A 24,113-nucleotide genomic window follows, 5' to 3' on the forward strand; every position below is an offset into this window, starting at 1 on the left:
TAGCCTGCCCTTGCTTCTACTGTTGTTACCTTTACCTGCAATCCTACCTGCTTAGTATAGGGTGCTAGTTTCCCATCAGTGGCCCTACATTCTTGTCCGTCTGCTGTGCTATACTATCGGGCCGTGATCACCTGGGCGGTGATCACGGGTATATACTTAAATACTCTATACATGACACCTGTGGTGACTAAAGCCGGGTCGGCTCGTAGGAGTACCCGCAAGTGGATCTTTGTGGCGGAGCGATAGGGCAGGTTGAGACCACCTGGGCGAGAGGTGGGCCTGGCCCTGGACGGCGTCCGCGGTTACTTCGACATAACACGCTTAACGAGTTCTTGGTATTTGATCTGAGTCTGGCCATTTGGTCTATACGCACTAACCATCTACGTGGGAGTAGTTATGGGTATCCCGGCGTCGTGGTATCAGCCGAAGCCTTCGTGACGTCAGCGACTGAGTGGCGCGCGCCGGATTGGACTGGAACGCCACTAGGCTAGGTCTGCTTCCGGCCGCGTTTGCAACGTGCAGGTGTGCAATGGGCGATGGGCCCAGACCCCTACGCGCATAGGATTTAGACCGGCGTGCTGACCTCTCTGTTGTGCTTAGGTGGGGCTGCGACGTGTTGATCTTCCGAGGCCGGGCATGACTCAGAAAAGTGTGTCCGGCCAAATGGGATCAAGCGTGTTGGGTTATGTGGTGCACCCCTGCAGGGAAGTTTATCTATTCGAATAGCCGTGTCCCTCGGTAAAAGGACGACCCGGAGTTGTACCTTGACCTTATGACAACTAGAACCGGATACTGAATAAAATACACCCTTCCAAGTCCCAGTTACAACCCGGTGATCGCTCTCTAAAAGGGCGACGAGGAGGGGATCGCCGGGTAGGATTATGCTGTGCGATGCTACTTGGAGGACTTCAATCTACTCTCTTCTACATGCTGCAAGATGGAGGTGGCCAGAAGCGTAGTCTTCGACAGGATTAGCTATCCCCCTCTTATTCTGGCATTCTGCAGTTCAGTCCACTGATATGGCCCTTTACACATATACCCATGCATATGTAGTGTAGCTCCTTGCTTGCGAGTACTTTGGATGAGTACTCACGGTTGCTTTTCTCCCTCTTTTCCCCTTTCTGTACCTGGTTGTCGCAACCAGATGCTGGAGTCCAGGAGCTAGAGATCCCGAGGATGATTCTACATGGAGTTCGGCTTCGAGGAGTAGTTAGGAGGTCCCAGGCAGGAGGCCTTGCCTTTTCGATCGTTGCTACTTTTGTGCTAGCCTTCTTAAGGCAAACTTGTTTAACTTATGTCTGTACTCAGATATTGTTGCTTCCGCTGACTCGTCTATGATCGAGCACTTGCATTCGAGCCCTCGAGGCCCCTGGCTTGTATTATGATGCTTGTATGACTTATTTATGTTGTAGAGTTGTGTTGTGATATCTTCCCGTGAGTCCCTGATCTTGATCGTACACATTTGCGTGCATGATTAGTGTACGGTCAAATCGGGGGCGTCACAGGCTGCCTAAAGGATCATCCCTTGCTCTCATACACATGCCATGCATTATCTGGCTTCTTCTCTCCCTCCGACGAAAAGAGTTTCGTAGAGCCGTAAGGCTGTCTGGGTTCCGGCAGGAACTAGTTCTGGACGGCGAAGCCCTGCCGGATAGATGACACCGTATGTGTGCAACTCTGTAGAGAGATCGTAGTTTCGGTCTTAGTTCGTGAGTGCCTCCCGAAGGGCTGTCCGTGTGACCGTCCGAGTTTCGAAGGTCCTCCCGAAGGGCTGTCCGAGTGACTGTTCGAGTTTCGAAGGTCCTCCCGAAGGGCTGTCCGCGACACCGTCCGGGGGGCTGTTCGACCGCCTCCCGGAGGGTTGTCTGAGGAGCAGATGAGGGTATACATCCTCGCGGTTGGGAGGTTGTAAATCCTAGCTGCGGGGATCTGCACCGCCGATCGTCATTGACTCTACTTCCCGCTGCGCTACGAGTCGGTAACGAAAAAGATCAAACCATGTATGCAGTCTCCATAGTGGTCCTGGGCTGGTGCGTAGGTCGGAATTTTTTTTGTTTTCTGCTGCGTTCCCTTTCACCGACATTCTCCCTCCTTATGTAAACCTTGTAAAATAAGAGAGAATAGGCATAAGTATTGTGACATAATGTGTAATAACAGCCCATAATGCAATAAATATCAATATAAAAGCATGATGCAAAATGGACGTATCAGATACCACTTGTAGGATCGAAAGTATGTCTAGAGGGGGGTGATTAGACTACTTGACCAAATAAAAATCTAGCATTTTCCCAATTTTAGTTCTTGGCAGATTTTAGCAACTTAGCACAAGTCAAGCAATCAACCTACACATGCAATTCTAAGAGTATAGCAGCGGAATGTAAAACAATTGCATATGAAGGTAAAGGGAGGAGTTTGAGGGAGCAAACACAATGTTGACACGGAGATTTTTTATCCGTGGTTCCGATAGGTGGTGCTATCGTACATCCACGTTGATGGAGACTTCAACCCACGAAGGGTAATGGTTGCGTGAGTCCACGGAGGGCTCCACCCACGAAGGGTCCACGAAGAAGCAACCTTGTCTATCCCACCATGGCCGTCACCCACGAAGGACTTGCCTCACTCGGGTAGATCTTCACGAAATAGGCGATCTCCTTGCCCTTACAAACTCCTTGGTTCAACTCCACAATCTTGACGGAGGCTCCCAAGTGACACCTAGCCAATCTAGGAGACACCACTCTCCAAGAAGTAACAAATGGTGTGTTGATGATGAACTCCTTGCTCTTGTGCTTCAAATGATAGTCTCCCCAACACTCAACTATCTCTCATAGGATTTGGATTTGGTGGAAAGAAGATTTGAGTGGAAAGCAACTTGGGGAAGGCTAGAGATCAAGATTTATGTGGTTGGAATGGAATATCTTGACCTCAACACAAGTGTAGGTGGTTCTCTCTCAGAAAATATGTGTTGGAAGTGTAGGCATGTTCTGATGGCTCTCTCCACGAATGAAGAGTGGGTGGAGGGGTATATATAGCCTCCACACAAAATCTAACCGTTACACACAATTTACCAAACTCGGTGGGACCGAATCGTGAAACTCGGTCGGACCGATTTAGTTCAAAATGTGAACGTTAGGATTTTCGGTGGGACCGATACGTCAACTCGGTGGGACCGATTTCATTAGGGTTAGGGCATAACGTAATCTCGGTGAAACCGATTACACAAACTCTGTGAGATCGATTTTGCAAATTGACAAACAGAGAGTTGGTCAGGCAAACTCGGTGGGACCGATTCGCTCATCTCGGTTGGACCGAAACGTTACGAAGGGGAAACAGAGAGTTTGCATTGCAATCTCGGTGGGACCGATCGCTCATCTCGGTTTGACTGAAACGTTACGAAGGGGAAACAGAGAGATTACAATCCCATCTCGGTGAGACCGAGATCCCTATCGGTGAGACCGAAAAGACTAGGGTTTCTGGTAGTGGCTATGTCAACTGAACTCGGTGGCGCCGGATAGATCAAATCGGTGGGGCCGAGTTTGATTTTTGGTTTGGGACATTTGTGGATGTGAGAAAGTAGTTGAGGGTTTTTGGAGCATATCACTAAGCACTTTTGAGCAAAAAACTCATTAAGCAACACCTCATCCCTTCTTGATAGTATTGGCTTTTCCTATGGACTCAATGTGATCTTGGATCACTAAAATGAAAAATGTAGAGTCTTGTCCTTTGAGCTTGAGCCAATCCTTTTGTCCTTAGCATTTTGAGGGGTCCACTTTTCTCATCCATGCCATGCCAATCATTGAGCTTTCCTGAAATATTAATCTTGAAATAGCGTTAGCTCAATGAGCTATATGTTGTTAGGAATTACCAAAACCACCCAGGGATAGTTGCACTTTCAACCTTCTTCTTGATAACATCATCGGGCATACCTGCAAGCTTAAATAATCCACAAACTTCATCCACATAGATTAGGTGTAAATCGGGATGCAATGTTCCATCTCCTGTAAAGGGATTAGCTAGCAGTTTCTCTATCATACCCGGAGGAATTTCAAAGTAAACATTTTCAGTAGGTTCAGTAGGTTGAGGAGCAACTCTTTGCTCTACTGGACGGGGTGAAGATACCCCGAACAAGCCCCTCAAAGGATTACTTTCCATAGTAACAAGTGACAGTAAATTTCAGCACACTATATAAATTTTTCCTTACCAAAGGCGCTTCACTGCCCGGCAATGGCGCCAGAAAATAGTCTTGATGACCCACAAGTATAGGGGATCTATCGTAGTCCTTTCGATAAGTAAGAGTGTCGAACCCAACGAGGAGCAGAAGGAAATGATAAGCAGTTTTCAGTAAGGTATTCTCTGCAAGCACTGAAATTATCGGTAACAGATAGTTTTGTGATAAGGTAATTGGTAACGAGCAACAAGTAACAAAAGTAAATAAGGTTCAGCAAGATGGCCCAATCCTTTTTTAGCAAAGGACAAGCCTGGACAAATTCTTATATAGAGGAAAACGCTCCCGAGGACACATGGGAATTATCGTCAAGCTAGTTTTCATCACGCTCATATGATTCGCGTTCGTTACTTTGATAATCTGATATGTGGGTGGACCGGTGCTTGGGTGCTGCCCTTACTTGGACAAGCATCCCACTTATGATTAACTCCTATTGCAAGCATCCGCAACTACAAAAGAAGTATTAAGGTAAACCTAACCATAGCATGAAACATATGGATCCAAATCAGCCCCTTACGAAGCAACGCATAAACTGGGGTTTAAGCTTCTGTCACTCTAGCAACCCATCATCTACTTATTACTTCCCAATGCCTTCCTCTAGGCCCAAATAATGGTGAAGTGTCATGTAGTCGACGTTCACATGACACCACTAGAGGAAAGACAACATACATCTCATCAAAATATCGAACGAATACCAAATTCACATGACTACTAATAGCAAGACTTCTCCCATGTCCTCAGGAACAAACGTAACTACTCACAAATCATATTCATGTTCATAATCAGAGGGGTATTAATATGCATTAAGGATCTGAACATATAATCTTCCACCGAATAAACCAACTAGCATCAACTACAAAGAGTAATCAACACTACTAGCAACCTACAGGTACCAATCTAAGACTTTTGGACAAAGATTGGAGACAAGAGATGAACTAGGGTTTGAGAGGAGATGGTGCTGGTGAAGATGTTGATGGAGATTGACCCCCTCCCAATGAGAGGATCGTTGGTGATGACGATGGTGATGATTTCCCCCTCTCGAAGGGATGTTTCCCCGGCAGAACAGCTCCGCCAGAGCCCTAGATTGGTTCCGCCAAGGTTCCGCCTCGTGGCGGCGGAGTTTCGTCCCGCAAGCTTGCATATGATTTTTTCCAGGGTAAAAGACTTCATATAGCAGAAGATGGACACCGGAGGCCTGCCAGGGGGCCCACGAGGCAGGGGGCGCGCCAAGGGGGGTAGGGCGCGCCCCCCACCCTCGTGGCCAGGGTGTGGGCCCCCTCTGGTATTTTCTTCGCTCAGTATTTTTTATAAATTCCAAAAATGACTTCCGTGGAGTTTCAGGACTTTTCGAGTTGCGTAGAATAGGTCTCTAATATTTGCTCCTTTTCCAGCCTAGAATTCCAGCTGCCGGCATTCTCCCTCTTCGTGTAAAACTTGTAAAATAAGAGAGAAAAGGCATAAGTATTATGACATAATGTGTAATAACAGCCCATAATGCAATAAATAACAATATCAAAGCATGATGCAAAATGGACGTATCAATACCAAAAGCTCATCTGTTCAGATTTGAAAGTTATTGGGTCCGCCAGCTAGGTTTCATGGAATGTGTTCAAGAGGTTTGGTCTAGGAGCTCTCATAAATCTCATATTTCTGCAATCATTGTGGATAAACTAAAAGCTCTGAGGTTTGCTCTGAAGAAATGGCAGAAGGATGTCCCACATCAAGAGGTTGATTGAGAAATGCAATTGGGTGATTCTTTGGTTGGATAATTGTGAGGAATTGAGACCTTTATCCAGACCTGAGGCCAACTTCAGAAAGATTGCTAAAGTGCACCATGAACATCTTTTGCATTTGTAGTATCTCTATTGGAGAAAGAGGTGTACCATTAGGTGTATCAAAGTGGGTGAGGAAAACTCCAAGTTTTTTCAGGCAATGGCAACTGAAAGATATAGAAAAAATACTATTGATAAGGCGCCTGGGCCAGATGGTTTTAATGGCCTTTTTTAAAAGAAATGTTGGAACATCATCTCTGGAGATTTTGTCAGACTGGTACATGAATTTCATGCCGGAACGGCTCATTTGGAAAATCTCAATGATGCCTTTATTACTCTTATTCCAAAAAAGCAGTCTCCTGAATCTGTTGGTTACTTTAGACCAATCTCTCTCACCAGTGTTGGTCTGAAGTTCCTCACTAAAGTAGCTGCTAATAGGTTTCAGGAGGAAATCACCAAATGTGTCCATAAGAACCAATATGGTTTCATCAAGTCAAGAACAATTCAGGATTGTCTTGCTTGGACTTTTGAATATATTCATCAGTGCAGTCAATCAAAGAAACCCATTCTTTTTCTTAAGCTAGATTTTGAAAAGGCTTTTGATTCAATTCAACATGAGGCAATTATCAAAATTCTAATAGCAAAGGGATTTGACAATAGATCGATCACATGGATTAGACAACTCCTGTCTTCTGGAACTTCTTCAGTATTGTTAAATGGAGTGCCTGGAAACCATTTTAAATGCAAGTGTGGTGTAAAACAAGGAGACCCTATTTCCCCTTTGCTTTTTGTCATAGCTGCAGATCTTTTGCAAACTATGATTAACAATCTGCTGCATCAGGGTTCGATTAGTCTGCCTTTGCCAACCCATGATCCTGATTACCCAGTGGTTCAGTATGATGATGACACTTTGTTGTTCTTGACTGCTGAAAGCTCTCAGTTGGAGGCCCTTAAAATAGTACTCAGCTCTTCTCAATAGCAACTGGTCTTCAGATAAATTATCACAAGTCCTCCATGTACCCCATCAATGTAAATGGTGTTGTTGCTACTAGCTTAGCTGCCCAATTTGGATGCCAGTTGGGTACAATGCCCTTTACATATTTGGGTCTACCTATGGGCACTACCAGACCTAGAATCCATGATCTTTTGCCTCTGGTGGATTGCATGGAGAGGAGACTCGCTGCTAGTTCTTGGTTTCTACCCCAAGGAAGCAGGCTGCAACTGGTTAATTCAGTCATATCTTCTTTGCCTATTTATTTTCTTTGTAGCCTGTCAATCCCTCAGGGTATCTTGAAGCAGTTGGAAAGAATTCAGAGACAGTGTTTATGGAGAAATAATGGTCATGATAAAGGTCATTCTTTGGCTGCTTGGCCTTTGGTTTGCAGGCCCAAACTCTTGGAATTCTCAATCTTGGACTACAGAATGAAGCTCTGCTCTTAAAACATCTTAATAAATTTTATAACAGAGTGGATGCGCCATTGGTTCACTTGGTTTGGGACTCATATTATTTTCAGAGAGTTCCTCATGACACAACCATTTGTGGATCTTTCTGGTGGAGAGATATTTGCAAGCTCATGGACAAATTTAGGGCAGTCACATTTGTTACTGTCAGTAAAGGTGACAATGTGCTCTTTTGGTCAGATCATTGGCAGATTGGCAACAATTGCACTCGTCTTCAAGACAGATTTCCAAGGCTATTTTCTTTTTGCCTTCATAAAAACCTCTTTGTCCTGGAAGTTTTTCAGAGTGAGAATTTTCAGCAGATGTTCTCTTTACCTCTCTCTGAATTAGCTTTCCAAGAATTCAATCAGTTGACTTCCATGATGGCAAATATCAACTAGATAGTGGGAATTCGGATACTTGGTCATGGAGGCATGGTAAGAGCTCAGAGTACTCTGCCAAGAAATTCTATGACTTTGTGCATCAACCATTATTGGCAAATCCCATACTAAGCTGGATCTGGAGGAGTTGTTGCACCATGTCGATCAAAATGTTTGCCTGGCTTGTCATAATGGACAGGGTTAATACTAAAGACATGATACAACGTAGGCACTGGAGAATTAATGATGGGCCTGAATGTGTCCTTTTTCCGACTGGGGCTCTTGAGGACAGGAATCATCTTTTCTTCCAATGTAACTTTATGTGCGTGTATGGAATTATCTTCAGATTGTTTGGATGCATAGCAATGAGATGGTACAAAATGCTTTGCATGCCAGAAAGGACTTCAATAAGCCCTTCTTCACTGAAGTGGTTTTTCTTGCATGGTGGAATATTTGAAAAGTCAGGAATGATAGGGCTTTCAGACATATCAGACCAACTTTCAAGCAATGGAGGAATGGATTTATCCATGACATTACCCTCCTCACTCACAGTATCAAAAGAAGATACAGAGATGCCCTTCTTAAATGGATTGCCTTCCTGCCTCCTTGAAGAGGTCCTTGTATTTCAGACTCTAGGTAGAGTTCTTTGTTTCTTTTAGTTTTGTATAGTGTTCTATTTTTTAGTAGCTCTGTAGCTTTGTTTTTTTCTTTTCTTTTTGTCTTGTTCCTCATCTTGAGGAACCATTTGTACTTTGTTCTCCCAGTTTCACTAAAATGCTGTGGGGTGTAAGCCCTGCAGTCTTCAAGGTCAAAATAATTAACAATGTGATATATTTCATATATAATTGATTCAAATTTATTTGTGGTATCAATATATATTGTATGGTAAAATCATAGCAATTTGTAGCAAGAACGATATTCTTAACAATATCTATTTGATGTTTCTTGCGGGTGTCTTGGTGGTCAACAATGTATCCAAAGAATGGATGGTCGCCGGGCAATTTGTTAGCGGTGTATTATGGCGTGGACTCACATTAAAGTAAAAGAACACTGGTTCTTTTGTGTTCTTGATCGTTGTAATTACATCTTTGTATTCCTCCCGAGCTTCTCTAATGGAAATGGCAAAAGGAGACGGCTAATCATTGTTTGAAGAATTAGGATGAATCCTGCAGAAGACGTGTGTTGTCAATCAGGGTAGATGCACTAAGGTAAAAATGGAAATGAAAATATATAGATTATGTTATAAAAGTTTATTTTTTATGACAAAGGGTGCGACACATTTCTTGATCTTCATTGCCGCGTTGCTAATGGCTGATGCAAAACAGAATTAAAAATCACAATGAGTACTTCATTACCCCTGAAGATCTATTGCTAACAACATCACATCATTAAACATCAGAAAATGCAAATGGTAGCCGTGAAAAAGAGAGTAAAAAACTACTATAGCAAAGTGCTCACTAGAACTGACAAAAAGAATGAACAGGCATGTGGGCTCATAAAACTGAATAAACATGTTGATATTTGCTAGCGCGTGCATCTGGTCGTAGTTCGCACGAAGCAATGTGTGCTATGCAGCTGCTGCATGGAGAAGGAAGAATATAAGCAAGTTGGGGGAATAAAACATGAGATAAAAAAGTACAACATGAACTGTGTTTTGAGGATAATATGTGGGTTTCACACTGGCTGGATTCTATTTTCCGTGACAACACCATCGGTAATGATTTACGCACACCTCCAAGAACAAGCCCATAATTAAACTAATAAATCATGATGCATTTGAGCAAACAATCGAGGATGTAAAAATCTCCGTGTGTTAGCCAAGAAATGCCACATAGAAGCAATTGCAAGGAGAATAGTGTGGACTTCACCCCTGTCTACGGACACATGCATGGCTGCATGTCGACAGCAGTAAAATTCATTTTACTGGCAAGAGCAATTGTAGCTTAGTAGTAGCTAAGAAATCTAGTACGTAAGCAGTGAGCTGGGAACATCTAATACGTCAGCCATGACCTACCTAAATCGGTATGTACAACTATATAAAGGGCTGATGCCCATTCCAACTTCAATACAAGGCAAGCAGCCTCAAGTAGTACTCCGTTCTGAGTAAATGTGTGTGTGCGTTTTATAGACTGCACTAGCTGCAGTGCTTCAGTCAATCCAATATGGTTTGTACTATAAATCAGTACACCACTAGTAGTTTGGGCTAACAAATAGCTTACAAACTGTGTGATCCCCTGTAACTTGTCATGCCTGTTGGAGTTAAACACGAATACGTATACGTCCGTGTCCTAATCATGTACGTGTACCCGAGTCCGTGTTGGCTTGATAATCATTGCCGAGTAGGATTGCTTGTTATCTGTAGGATAGCTAGTATATATATTGGTGTACCCCTGTACTTTGTAACCGAGAAAAATCAATACAAAATATTGACGGGACGCTCCCGTGGCGATCAATCGGCGTGTTGTCTCGCGAGTTGCTGTGTCGATCGATCAAGACCGCGGCTGTTTGGTTTTCTATACGTGCGTATAGCTATCAAGCTAGGCTAGCTTCACGTCAAGAATCAATCCAGCTAGGTGCTTGCCTGCTTGTTCCAATAGGTGTGTGCGTTGCCTCGTGTACTCGTGGGTGCACGCTGCCGTGGCCAAAAGCATCGGCCAGTAAAGTTGTTGAGACAGTACTCGGCGACTAGCGGCAGTGAGAGTCATCGCCAATAATTGGTATCAGAGCAAGGTTGGTCTTCTAGTAACGGAGGATCATGGCGGACGACGATAAGAACAAGCAACTGGCAGAATACTCCGGTGCGGCTAAAGTATTTGCTGCTCCGGCGAGTTCGTCGTACCCACGATTTGATCGCGAGAACTTCGGGGTCTGGAAGGCCCTCATGGAGTGTGGTCTCCGCGCCAACGAGCTATGGGACGCGGTCGACCCAGGAGGCAACGCGTTCAAGAAGGAGGGAGCCGAGCACCGGAAGGATCGGCAGGCGGCGTTGGCGATTTACTCGGTGATGCCGATGGATGTCCTCCAACACCTGATCGCCAAAGAAACGACGAAGGAAGCGTGGGATACCTTAAAGCTCATGTTCGAGGGACACACCCGCGTCAAGCAAGCCAATCTCCAAACTCTCCTAAGGAACTATGAGACTTTGGTCATGGGCGACAATGAGTCCGTGGATGCGTTCGCTTCACGGGTAGCTACTCTCGTCAATCGGATTCGCGCTCTTGGAGAAAACCTAACGGAGACCTCGGTTGTCCGGCGGTTTTTGCGCGCGGCCCCTCCCCGGTACCTGCAAATTGTTACGGCGATCGAGCAGTGCGTCGATCTCGCGACTCTCTCCATCGACGATCTCGTCGGACGGTACAAGGCTCACGACGAGCGGATGCGGTACAGTCTTGGGGACGGGAGGAACGACGAGCTTGTGATGCTCACGAAGGCGCAGTGGGACGCTCTAGAAAAGCAAGGCGGATCCAGGAGCAGCAGCAAGAAGAAGGGGAAGCAGCGTTCGGTGAGAAAGAACTTCGCCGACTCAGACGCCGATTCGGACGACGACTCGGAGGATGAGGCTGCACCACCACCGAGGAGAAAGTTTGACATCAGAAAAGTGAGGTGTTATAACTGTGGCCTCCTCGGCCACTTCAAGGCTGACTGCGAGAAAGCACCGAAGCAGAAGGCGCTCATAGCCCAGCAAGGAGATGATAGTGACATGATGTTGATGTGTGAACTCGTGGACAAGCAGGATCCAGTTCTTCAAGAGCCGGCTAAAGAAATTGTTGTGCTCGTGAAAGAAAAAGTTCACCTTCATAATCATGGTTCGGAAACTCGTGTCGATGCTACTGATGCAGGAGGTGACTCCGAAACTTACGTCCATGCTACAGACGTAAGTGCTAACTTTGCTGGATCGGATACAGCGAAAGCAGCGTGTGCTCGACCATGGAGAAGCAGTCTTTGTGTTGGTCAACTGGAGGAGAGGCCCGTAGGCGGCCGCAAAAGCGACACAAAAGACAATGACGTAATGGCGTACGTGGCGCCAGATGTCCACGAAACAACTCGGCAAAGAGCGTTGCAGGCGGTCGCCAAGTAGCGAGTCGAGGCGAGCGAGGCACACGCGTTCTGTTGCAAAGCCCAGCCATGTGCGTCGGAGGGCGCAGCCTAGCAAAGGACGGGTACCCAGAAGAAGCCGATCACTCCAGCGAGTTGGGCGGTGGTGGCCACTGCAAGCTAGCAGCTCAAGCATCACCACGTGGAGGCATGGTGCATGGGCCAGAACGTGGGCAACATCCAGAGGAAGGAAAAGACCCACTTGGGGAAGTGTCTCATGGTTCATACGTGGTGGCACCTGGAACTTTACTACGTGTAAATGATGCAGCACCAATCTCATCCGCAGGGGTGCAGTAGCATCACTTGGTGGTGGCCAGTCAGCAAGTATGTCCAGTACTCTATTTGTCAGCCTAGAAGCGAGCATCGGTGGTGGCTCGCAGTTGCTAGCAGAATTGTACGCAGAAGATGACGTCACTTCGGCACCTATGTCGCCTCCGAAAGTACTGGAGAAAACGACACGTCCATCTACAACCGATCATCTACATCCGGAGTTACACTCATATCCGGAGAAATTTCTTCAGACGATTAACCCGGTAATGGTGAACGGGAGTGGGCGACGGTGTCTAGCAAGCGCCGAGGAACCGGCGGAATTTGTGGACGCAAATACGAAGGAGTGTTGGCGTCATGCTATGAAAGAAGAGTTGGGGTCGATCCATGACAATAATACATGGGAGCTTGTGGATCTTTCCAACAATGAAAAGGCGATAGAGCTCAAGTGGCAATTTAAGGTCAGGAAAGATGTTGAAGGGTGCATGAAGCACAAAGTGAGGTTTGTGGCCAAAGAGTATGTGCAAGAGGAAAGTATGGACTTCGAAGAAGTGTTCGTTCTCATTACAAAGATGGAGTCGGTGAGATTACTCATCGCTCTCGCGGCTCAGGAATCATGGAAGATACATCACATGGATGTAAACTCCGCGTTTTTGAACGGCGAGATAGAAGGAGATGTGTATGTGAATCAACCGCCGGGTTTCATCAAAGAGGGAAAAGAGCACAAGGTACTGAAGTTACACAAAATCTTGTATGGGCTATGGCAAGGACCTCGGGAGTGGAACATCAAACTTGATCGGACATTGATTTCTCTTGGATTTGAGAAAGCTCCACTAGAGCATGCAATGTACAAGAGAGGTGAAGGAAGGGATCGTCTACTAGTTGGCATCTACGTCGACGACCTATTGATTACTGGAGCAGATGAAGAGGTGATTGCAAAGTTCAAGTTACAAATGAAGGAGATTTTCAAGAGTGATGATCTAGGTCTTTTGAGCTTCTACCCCAGGATAGAGGTACATCAAAAGACAGAGGAGATCACACTATGCCAGGAGGCATACACAAGGAAGATACTTGAAAACTGTGGCATGAAAGATTGCAATCTAATTGAAGCTTCAATGAAACCTCGTCTTGAACTGAGCAAGAAGAGTAAAGCACCCGCAGTTGATGCAATAGAGTATATTGCAGCTGCCACTGCGATGTGTCAAGGTGTGTGGCTAGGGAGGCTGCACGGTGATCTCATGGATCGAGATCCGGAACAAGTGGTGCTCAATGTTGATGGAAAGTCTACGACTTTTCTATGCGAGGATCCAGTGCGGCGTGAAAGGAGCAAGCACATTGATACGATGTATCACTACATAAAGGACTGCATGGAAGAAGGTAAGATGGAGGTCAACTACAATCGCACCGATGATCAGCTGGCGGACATCCAGACCAAGGCTTTGGATCGAGAGAAGTTCTTGGGCTGCGAAGAAGAATCGGCGTCGGCGCTGTAACGTGACGATGTCGTGTTTAGGAGGTGATTGTTGGAGTTAAACACGAATACGTATACGTCCGTGTCCTAATCATGTACGTGTACCCGAGTCCGTGTTGGCTTGATAATCATTGCCGAGTAGGATTGCTTGTTATCTGTAGGATAGCTAGTATATATATTGGTGTACCCCTTTACTTTGTAACCGAGAAAAATCAATACAAAATATTGACGGGACGCTCCCGTGGCGATCAATCGGCGTGTTGTCTCGCGAGTTGCTGTGTCGATCGATCAAGACCGCGGCTGTTTGGTTTTCTATACGTGCGTATAGATATCAAGCTAGGCTAGCTTCACGTCAAGAATCAATCCAGCTAGGTGCTTGCCTGCTTGTTCCAATAGGTGTGTGCGTTGCCTCGTGTACTCGTGGGTGCACGCTGCCGTGGCCAAAAGCATCGGCCAGTAAAGTTGTTGAGACAGTACTCGGCGACTAGCGGCAGTGAGAGTCATCGCCAACAATGCCACGGAAGTGAAGGGGGTAATTAAACAAAAATTATGTTTGGAACGAAGATCATATGTACAGATCAGATGGACTGTGTCACCATGGTGGTCTTTGGCCTTTTGACTTGGAGACGTTCGTTGAAGAGCATGGGGCGAGCAGTTTATTCGCTTTTCTGTCCATAACCTTTGAGGGAGCTCGCAATTAGACGGCGTACGACTGAACATGCTTAGCGACGGCGGCATCGTATGCATCGAAGGATAGCAAGAATGGGACTGGATCTTGATAAGATGCGTTGATGGAGGAGATCATGAGTCGGAGAAGGCATAGTGCGGTGTGGAGATTAATAGAAAGGAATTTGGTGGAGAGGATGAAGAGGGTGAGAGAAATCAATCGGTAGTGCTGAGAAGCCGATGAGATGGATCTGGGGAAGATGGTAGGGTTGCACTGCCACAACGCGGTCTTTTTTTTCCTTCGGGAGAGAGAAGCTGAGTGTTTGACAGGTCGCTCCTCCCGGTTCCTTGCATTTAGACCGACTAGCAAAAAGGCCCGTGCGTTGCAATGGGAGAAAAAAAATCCTCTCATATCTCTAGTTGGGCCAGTTGGACAAACTGTGTGTGGTCTGTTGGCGGGTTATGAGATCGAACCCTGCCATCTGCTATTTTATTTTTTGCCAGCTCTCCGGACGTGGGCCACAGTGTGTCGTCGGGTGGGCTTTCTCCGTTGGGCCAAAACGGGTGGCAAGTAACAAAATCAAATAGCGTATGTGAAATTAATTGAAGCGGGACCAAACAAAACGGGACGAAACCAAGAATATCACCTCCCTTTAATAGTAGGTTTTTTTAGGCAAACTCCGAAGCTTTTATTACGACGTCACAATGTTTACATGGACGAAAGAAAGTCCGTCCGGCTGTCCTAACCAAACATGTCGGCCAACCGGAAGGGATAAAGCATGCTTCGCGAGCTTGTGAGCCTCGATATTCGAGCTCCTAAATTCGTGGCTAATATTATAAGTTTGAAAATTTGTTCTATGCTCTATTATTTCATGTATGATCGCTCCATACGTTGTTGGGTTTTTCTCTCGGATGTCCTCGGCTACCACCTTCGAGTCCGACGCCACTTGAATGTTTGCCACGCTCAGATCATCAGCAAGAGCTAGCGCTTCCCTGATCGCCATGCATTCGAGGTTAGCTGGTTTTGATATACCTCTGAAGACCAGGGCCGAGGCTCCCAAAAACTGGCCAGCAGAGTCTCTGGATATAGCCGCAACAGCTCCATGTCTCCTTCCTCTCCCCACTGCAGCATTAACATTAACCTTTGTCGGCCCTGCCGGTGGGGCGATCCAACCCGTTGGACGTGGCACAGGGTTGCTGATCTGCGTCGAGGTCATGGATTGAATAGCTTTGAGTTCATTGATGTAAGACTGCACAATAGTAGTTATAGATATAGATATAGTACGAATGTGCAAAGAGCCCTCACGGCTGGACCAAAAGCAACCAGCTATCAAACCCACAACGTGGCTCCATCAGCCCAAAGTGAGAAAAATGCTTCGTACAGCCCACGCGCAAGACACTGTATTCGGCCGTCCGCTATTTTATTTTTTTTGCGGGATCCCGTAATTTTTGTACCGCGTCCGTCATATCTAGGCCCCGCCTTTTTGCCGGTTTCTCTATCCCATCCACTCCTTGGCGCGAAGGAAATTTCAGCTCGCACCCGAGAGGCCACAGTCATTGCCGCCGCCGCATCTCCCTGCCGTAAATTACTACCCCCAGCCGCCCCGCGCCGTCAAGTAGCACCGCTGCCCCCGCGCCCCGCCAAACGTTCTCCACCAATTTTGGAGGCGGGGAGTGCCCATTTTCCCCCATGGGCGAGCGGCTGGCGCCGACGCCATGGATCCGCCCCGGAGCTCGCCGCGCGGCCTCGTAGCAGGCGGATTCGTTTGCCCCAGACGCTAGTGAGCCACGGAACTGACAGAGGTGCAACCACGCTTGCCGGTGCCGGGGATTTGGAGCCATGGTGAACAAGAGGTCCGGCAAATTGCTTCGGTCGGCGGCGAAGAAGAAAGGAGCAGCTGACTTCATTCCAGCCGATGGAATTACTTTCGTGGAAGGTAATTTGAACCCCATTTGTTGTTTTAATCTTAGGGGCGGTGATATTTTCCAAAAAACTTAGGTGTGGATTTATTTCTTAGATGGACGCTTGGAGTTCTTCGTCGTCATCTTCGTTGGATGATTCAGACATAGAGGAGATGATTTTGGACGACGATGTCGTCCACCTAATTTTGCTGCATCTCATCGACAAATTTAAAGCCGACCCAAAGGGAAAGCTCCGCGGATCAACGGTTGGCCGACTTTGCATTTCACGCAACCGAGATCTCGGCCACAACATACTCATTAAGGACTACTTCGCCGAGGTACCGACATATCTGGCTCATCTTTTTTGTAGGCGATATCGAATGCGTGGGTCTCTTTTTGTTCGCATAGTTGAAGCTTGAGCTTAGTTCATACCAAAACAATATCGACGGCAATGAGAGTGATCGCATATGGCGTTCCGGCTGACTACCCCGATGAATATCTTTGCATTGGAGAAGATACCACACTCAAATGCGTTCGGATGTTTGCGAAGACATTGATCTGGATTTTTGGTCCGGGGTATTTTTGAGCTCCAAATGAGGAGGACATAAATAAGTTGATGGTGATTAATGAAGAAAGATGATGGCTGGGCATGCTTGGAAGTGTGGATTGCATGCACTGGAGATGGAAGAACTACCTGGTGGCTTGGCGGGGCAATACACCGGTCACAAACATAAACTAACTATTGTGTCGAAGCTGTGGCTTCACACGACTTGTGGATTTGGCATTGCTACTTTGGATTGTCGGGATCACTCAATGATATCAATGTGTTGCGGCAATCTTCTCTTTTTGCTCAGCTAGCTAGTGGAAAAGCTCTAGCTTGCAACTATACTGTCAATGGACATGACTATACCATAGGGTACTATCTTGCCGCAGGTATTTATCCTCCATGGTCAACATTTGTGAAGATCATAAGTGACCCAAAAACCAAGAAGCGCATTTTTTTGCCCAAGCACAAGAAGCATGCCGAAAGGACATTGAAAGGGCATTTGGCGTGTTGCAACCTCGGTTTGCCATTTTTCGAGGTGTTGCTCGCTTCCGGGATAAGAAATCCTTCAGAAATATCATGACTATATGTGTAATTCTACACAAGATGATCATCGAGGATGAGAGGGATTTAAACTAGAATTTCACTATGATAATGTTGGTAACCCTGTGAAGCCTGTCAGGGACGCAGATGTGATCAATGCATTTCTTGAGACCTACCGAAAGATTGAGAACAGTGCTTCGTACTACCAGCTCCATGATGATGTTGTTGAATATCAGTGGCAACTCTATGGGAGATAGAGTCACATTTTATTCTAATAAATTTCATATGTATTTCTGTGTGATTTAAATAATTATTTGCCTTCCCACCATTTGTTGTTGTATTAATTATTCAAATTTAAACATTTGTTGTAATGAAGACGGTTGTTGTATTGTGATTTGCCTTTAGGACCATTTATAAGTTTGATTTACATTGTGATTCTATTAAGTTTATATTTGTTGAAAATCATGAATTTGCAAAGTTCCTGAAAATTTGTGGTACCGCGAGGCTTCCGGCACAGATCATATCCTGCCGCAAAAATTTTGCGGGACAAGTTTACATGATTTGTTCCACTGGAGGCCTCACGGTACCACATTTGTTTTTTTCTTTTACATGCGGCCCTTATATCAAATTTGCGGGATGTGATTTTAGCGAATCTGCTAGAGTTGCTCTAAGAGTTTCATCAGAGGTCCTGCGTGCAAAAGTCGAAGCACTTATATTAAATTTAGTTTTCTTTGGGGTCCTTCTAAGGGTTGCGATGTAACCAAAATTGCAAACTCATGTCAGCTCCTAGGTCATTCGGGAACCTTAAACAATTATTTCGCAATGGCAACATAACAAGCTCGATGACTAGGACGACATTTTTTCCCAAAATAAAATGAAGTATTCAAAGAAGAGAAAGAGTGATTCGTGACCATAATTTACCTCAAGACGGAGGAAAGCACACGGTTGCGGAACTCATCCTGGAGTTAAAAACTTAAAATATGGAGCGAAAGGGACCAGCGACTTATATAACGAGTTCCTCCGAAGAAAAAACTTATATAAAACGAGTTCGTTATACAGGCGAGCGCCCGCCCATTCCTGCTCCCTCCCTCCCTCGCTCCCTCGCCGCCTCCGCCGGCGAGAATCTCCGCCCGCGACGCGACAACAGCAAGGTGTTGCGACCAGCCGCCGCGTCGCCTCGGTTGATCCTCCGGCCACCTCCTCACTGGCAATGGGCGCCCGCCATATATTCGCCCCGGGCGCCTTCGAGATGCCCCCCGCGCCAGCCGCCCCACCGAATGTACTCCGTGCTCTCGCGAATATACTCCGCGGCGCGCAGCCGTCTCCAGGTACTAATAGCCTCGCTCCCGGGCGGCCCCGATGGCAGCAGGGACTCGCATCGCCGCCGCCGCCGCCGGGACGACCGGAGCCGGAGCAGCGGCACCAGCACCCCCATCAGCACGCCCGCGTCCATGTACTCCGCGCTCAGCCCGGTGGACACCCACGCCGTCGCCACCGCCGCGGCGGCCAAGCTCGCAATGGCAGAGAACGCTCCGGGCGCCGGGTCGGCCGCGATGCCCATCTCCCTGTCGCCGCTCCTCCCGCCGCCGCAGATGGTGGTGGTGGCGCTCGACGCCACCCGCGACCACCGCGAGGTGGAGGTCAGGATGTCGCTCAGGGCGCTCGTCGCGCGGGGGGACATACTTCGCGGCGGGGACTCCCTCCTCGTGCTCGGCGTTCTCCACTCCGTCACCAATCCGAGTGAGGGCCGAGCTCCCCCTTTAGGTCTCTATTTCCCGTCGGGTTGCGGTCTCTTAGCCATTCTGCTCGGCCTAACCACCCACTCTTGTTTAAATTGCTCTTCTCGACTCTACATTCATCATTCATGAGCTGAATTGAAGTTCCCAAAAATGCTTCCTAGTTGCGATCGACCTCTGTAGTTGAGTATTGTGTTCATGCTTATATACATACAGTAGGTGATAGACTGATAGATTTGGAATGTCAATATGTCACATTGAAGTTGATTCTTAGTTTGTGTGATCCATGTGCTAATTAAACTATCATTATATATAGTGGTCAGGTAGATAATTTTACATGCTGTCCTCTTCTTGTTAGAGTACGTGTTAGGTGTATTCATGCATATCTGACATATGCTTCCATATATGTGCCGACTGGCTTTTGGTCCTGTTGGTAATTTTGTTCATAGATGTCCCTTGAAGGAGCATCATGGCGTTTAGAATCACCAACATTGTAGAGAAGAGTGCCACTATTGAACTTTAAGACAGCAGAATGAAACACATTCTGTGTAACAAATTACTAAAGTCAAGGTTGCATAAACATGTTTGTATGGGTGCAATTAGACTTTCCATTCTTGTTGGATAAGATAGAGTGTTCATTCTTGTTTCAAGCGTATAATCCAAGCTGAGAAATTCTAGTAATGCAGTGCTCTGTCCTTTTTTTTCTCAATCTGGCATTGAATTGTAGTGAGTGGTGCTATCTCATGCTCCTGATTATTGCTGTTGTTTGGGAATTTGGGGTCACTGTCCACTTTGTAAAGTATAGATTTTGGCTCCTACTTCAAATTAATATATTCATTTACTGACAAACTTATATCTGTTCTACTTCTTTTGCGTTATTAGTGGGATACCAAACCAAAGCATCTAGTGATTCTTTTGCCGGGACGAGCTTGCGGTACCTAGGTGATCAGGTTGCAAAGAAAGCTGAATACTACAAAGACAAGCTCCTCCAGGATGTGGAGGAGCTCCGCCAAGTGGGGGTGGGTAACATTTTCCTACACTCATTTTTCTGTGAGGATAAGTAGCTGCTTTACAAGTTGGACTTGCAACATTCTTGAAAACATTGGTTACATTCCAATGCTCATTTTGTTCTATTTCAGATCAGTGTGACCCTCAAAGTATGCCCTGGATCACCTGCAAAGGTTGTCATTATCCATGAAATCAATTCAAGTAAAGCTGCTTGGGTTGTACTAGACAGGTACCTGCATAATTTATTGTTTAATCATTCCTGGCGTGCTATCCTAATGGAGCATTTGTTTGTTCAGTAGTTAACCTAGTATTGGTTTATAATGAATTTATAGGCACTTCAGACGAGATTTCAAGCACTTCGAAAAGCACATAGCCTGTAAAGTTGCAGCATTTCAAGATAACCTGTCAGTGCAGACCTTGAAGTCAATTAGAACAAATCTATCAAGCAAAAGTATGGGGGAGACGAAGGACCTACAAAACCTAGCAGTGTCACTTGATCTGAGTTCCAAGACACTAGATACTGACAAGGTCCGTGTGTCGATCAGGTCATCGCCTGTAAGTTACTTTGCCTCTCTAACCAATCATGAGATGTACTACACCCCCAGTGTGGTTGGTAGCAGCATGCAAGACTTCACACCGTCAATGAGCGTCACGTCCATCCCGGTGATCGATGAGACTGAATTCAATGGTATGACATATTTCTTCACTAAAGCACAATGATAAAGTTGCAACTAGCTTATGTTCTTTGCTGAAATGTTAAAATGTGACACTGCATAAAGATAAGAACACTATCTGCCCTAGAAGGGAAAGTTCATGTTGTACTAATGGTGGTAACACACTTAGGTTTGATGGTTGATGTCACAAATGAAGAAACATGTAGTTCCTTACCCGCATTCTCCCCCCTCATGTTAGTTCTGACCTAGTAGTAGTGCTTAAAAGATAGAAAAGGTCTTTCTAATTAATTCTAGTAGCTCATTCATGCAGAATTCAAGAGCTTACTTAAATATTTGTTCAATGTTGACCAAGTAACTGTAGTTTTACCTTCCAAAAGTTAATGTTACACAGAACATCTACAATTTCATATTTACTCACACTACGCATGTTCCCCTGATCTTTACAGCAAAATCTATTGAAGATAACATGATCGGCCACTACGATTCATCAGACAGACCTGTTCTATGTGCTGGTTGTGGGCTAAGATCAGTTCTTTACATCAAGGAATCCATGAAATATCCTTTCTCAGAGATTCAATCTGCAACATCTGACTTCTCAAGTGAGAATTTGGTGGGCGAGGGCGGATTTGGGCATGTGTACAAAGGGAAGCTCAAGGATGGCCAGGTCATTGCAGCTAAGCTGCGTAAAGAAGCTAGCTCGCAGGGGTATACCGAGTTCTTCTCTGAAGTGCAAGTGCTCAGCTTTGCCCGCCATCGGAACATTGTCATGTTGCTTGGGTATTGTTGCAAAGAAAGCTACAACATCTTGGTGTATGAGTATATATGCAACAACTCTCTTGAGTGGCATTTATTTGGTACGTGCTTGTATAGCATAAAGTTAATTCGTAATATGAAGATGGTGACAAACATAACCTTACCTTGCTCTTTTCTTTTGCCACTTGGTGAAATAGACAAGGCAGCGGGCTTACTGGAGTGGCACAAGAGGCATGCTATTGCCCTTGGTATAGCAAAGGGGCTGCGCTTTCTGCATGAAGAGTGCCGCGCCGGTCCAATAATTCATCGGGATTTGCGCCCAAGCAATGTGCTGTTGACACATGACTTTGTTCCTATGGTAAGCTAGACCTCACTTCTTACTGGTACATTTGAAGATGCAAATCCTCATGAGTTCTGTTGTGATTACGTCCCATCTTCCACAGCTTGGGGACTTTGGTCTTGCTAAATGGAAGGCTGTCAATGCTTCTATTCATACAAGGGTTCTGGGGCAATCAGGGTCAGCACAAAACTCTCTAATCCTTCCGATAATCTCAACTCTGTTCCATTCTATGCTACCCTTTTGCTTCTGTATTTCTGACAATGCCAGGATTTTCTTGTCATGTCCATCAGGTACTTGGCGCCTGAGTATGCTGAATATGGCATAGTTTCTGTCAGAACAGATGTGTATGCCTTTGGGATCGTTCTGTTCCAGCTGATATCGGGTCGCAAGGTGCTCGAGGAACATGAAGGGCAGTGCACACACATATTGCAATGGGTATTCCCTTTTGTGGATTTTTTTCCCCAACTTGCTTACAGTATACTTGCAGCATTCATTTTCGCGTATCTCTGTAAATTTTCAGGCAGAGCCTTTGGTCGAGAGCCTTGCACTGCACGATCTAATCGACGAGCGCATTGCAGATACATACGACACGTATGGGCTGTATCATCTAGCCAGAGCAGCATATCTCTGTGTCAGGACAAACCCGGAGCAGCGGCCTTCTATGGGGGAGGTTGTCCGTCTTATCGAGACGGAGAATGAACATATCAGGGATTTGTCCCGACAATTCATCCCACATTTTACAAAGTAAAAGAAAAATGAGACCCTACGGAGGCGCAGCCCCGTGGACGATACATTAATGTAGAGCCCAGCTGGGTGAGATACCTGAAGTTCGTCCAGAATCGAACTCGGGTCAGCTAGGATGCGACGACCTTGCCACTCACATTGTACGAAGTGAAGGAACGGTATTAGGATGCCCTGTATCCTGATTTCATCGCTGAAGTTTCTATGATGCTCGCAGAGGGATATCTCCAGTTCTCCCGGTGAAATCGCAACAAATATGTTACTGTCTGCTCCCCTGTTTTCTCCTTTCTCCTCCCCTTCTGTTTTGTTCTTCCACGCATAAAATGGTGTGTACATAGGGAACGAGTAGTTCCCTCTCTTTTTTTCTGCCTTATATCTTTGTAAATGAAATGCCGTTCTACCCGGGTTACATTTCTGAGTTTTTGTTCCCTGGCCCTCATCTTTGCTACTGTTCGTCTGTTCTGCTGCGTGTTTGTCGCTGTTGAAGAGTCTTGATATGCAGGATGCAGGACGAGCCCTCGCGCCGCGAACTTTCTTCCGTTGAAGCGCTTTCTCAGCCTGGGTCACAGAAAGAAGGAGAAAAAAAAAATCTGTTCCAGCATCTACTGACCCCAACGAATTGAAACTGCCATGTGCAGCTTAGGCGCCTGTTTTCGTTTACTTTCGCCATCGAATTGCCTTTTCAGGCGAAAGGATGGATGCTACCCGGAAAAGATGTGGACAGACGAGCAGAAAATTCGTCTGGATATGATGAGCCGTTGAATGAATGCTACTGCACGCTGTTTAGATCCGAGTTTCTGCCGGAATTGTGCTGCTTGATGGGGCACTGCTGAAATTCTGATGATGAATTAAAAATGAATGGATAAATCATGCTCAAAAGCAACGAATGGACAATGTGGGTTGCTATCCGCCGTCCCTTTCCGGGGCCTGCAAGTTGGCAAGCAAGGGGAGCCATCATTCTGTTGAGAGGGAAATCTGAAAATTTAGGCGGCCAAGCTGTTCCCATAATCTTTCTTGAACTTTCTGTGCCCATGACTTGGGTTTGGGCCGAATAGGATGCGCTCCGGCTCGACTCACTGTACGCCTGTTCTCAGGAGCCAGTTTCAGAAAATGAAGGAAAGCATATCGCCTTTACCTGAGAACCCGCAAAGCTTATACGTGGACGTGGGGTGCATGTACAAGAGAAAAAGGTACCTGCCTACGGAAGCGGATTTGTAGCACCCTGGTGCTCCACAGCCCTATACGAACATTAAATTCAAAAAAATACCGAGAAATTTGAAAAAAAATCTGAGATTTTGGGATATCAAACATGGGTTCCCGATCTACTCCCGTGTGAAATTTCGTGAAAAAATACCAGGAAATGTATTCGTGGCAAAAAAGACAAAAAAATCTGTGTATAGAAAAAAACTGTTTTGATGGATTTTTGTTCGGACATCACCACGGATATGTTTCTTGGTATTTTTTTTCACAAAATTTTACACGGGAGTAGATTGAGAACCAAGGTTTGATATCCCAAACTTCAGATTTTTTTTGAACTTTTTGGTATTTTTTACATTTAA

General features: G+C 45.9%; 1 protein-coding gene across 2 annotated transcripts; it reads left to right on the forward strand.

The window, feature by feature from the left end:
- The first annotated feature begins 18,243 nt into the window (after nt 1-18,243).
- On the forward strand, nt 18,244-23,164 carry LOC123075170 (inactive protein kinase SELMODRAFT_444075). Of its 2 annotated transcripts, XM_044497838.1 has the most exons (9): nt 18,244-19,042; nt 19,921-20,057; nt 20,178-20,275; nt 20,379-20,734; nt 21,167-21,574; nt 21,671-21,831; nt 21,917-21,990; nt 22,104-22,248; nt 22,334-23,164. In XM_044497838.1, the coding sequence occupies exons 1-9, from the start codon at nt 18,283-18,285 to the stop codon at nt 22,559-22,561; spliced, it is 2,367 nt and encodes a 788-aa protein (XP_044353773.1). In that variant the 5' UTR covers nt 18,244-18,282; the 3' UTR covers nt 22,562-23,164. The 2 variants fall into 2 exon arrangements, with proteins under 2 accessions (XP_044353773.1, XP_044353772.1); XM_044497837.1 differs by having other exon boundaries at nt 22,104-23,164.
- The last annotated feature ends 949 nt before the right edge of the window (nt 23,165-24,113 follow it).

This window comes from Triticum aestivum, chromosome 3D (assembly GCF_018294505.1).
Source record: "Triticum aestivum cultivar Chinese Spring chromosome 3D, IWGSC CS RefSeq v2.1, whole genome shotgun sequence".
Classification (NCBI taxonomy): domain Eukaryota; kingdom Viridiplantae; phylum Streptophyta; class Magnoliopsida; order Poales; family Poaceae; genus Triticum; species Triticum aestivum.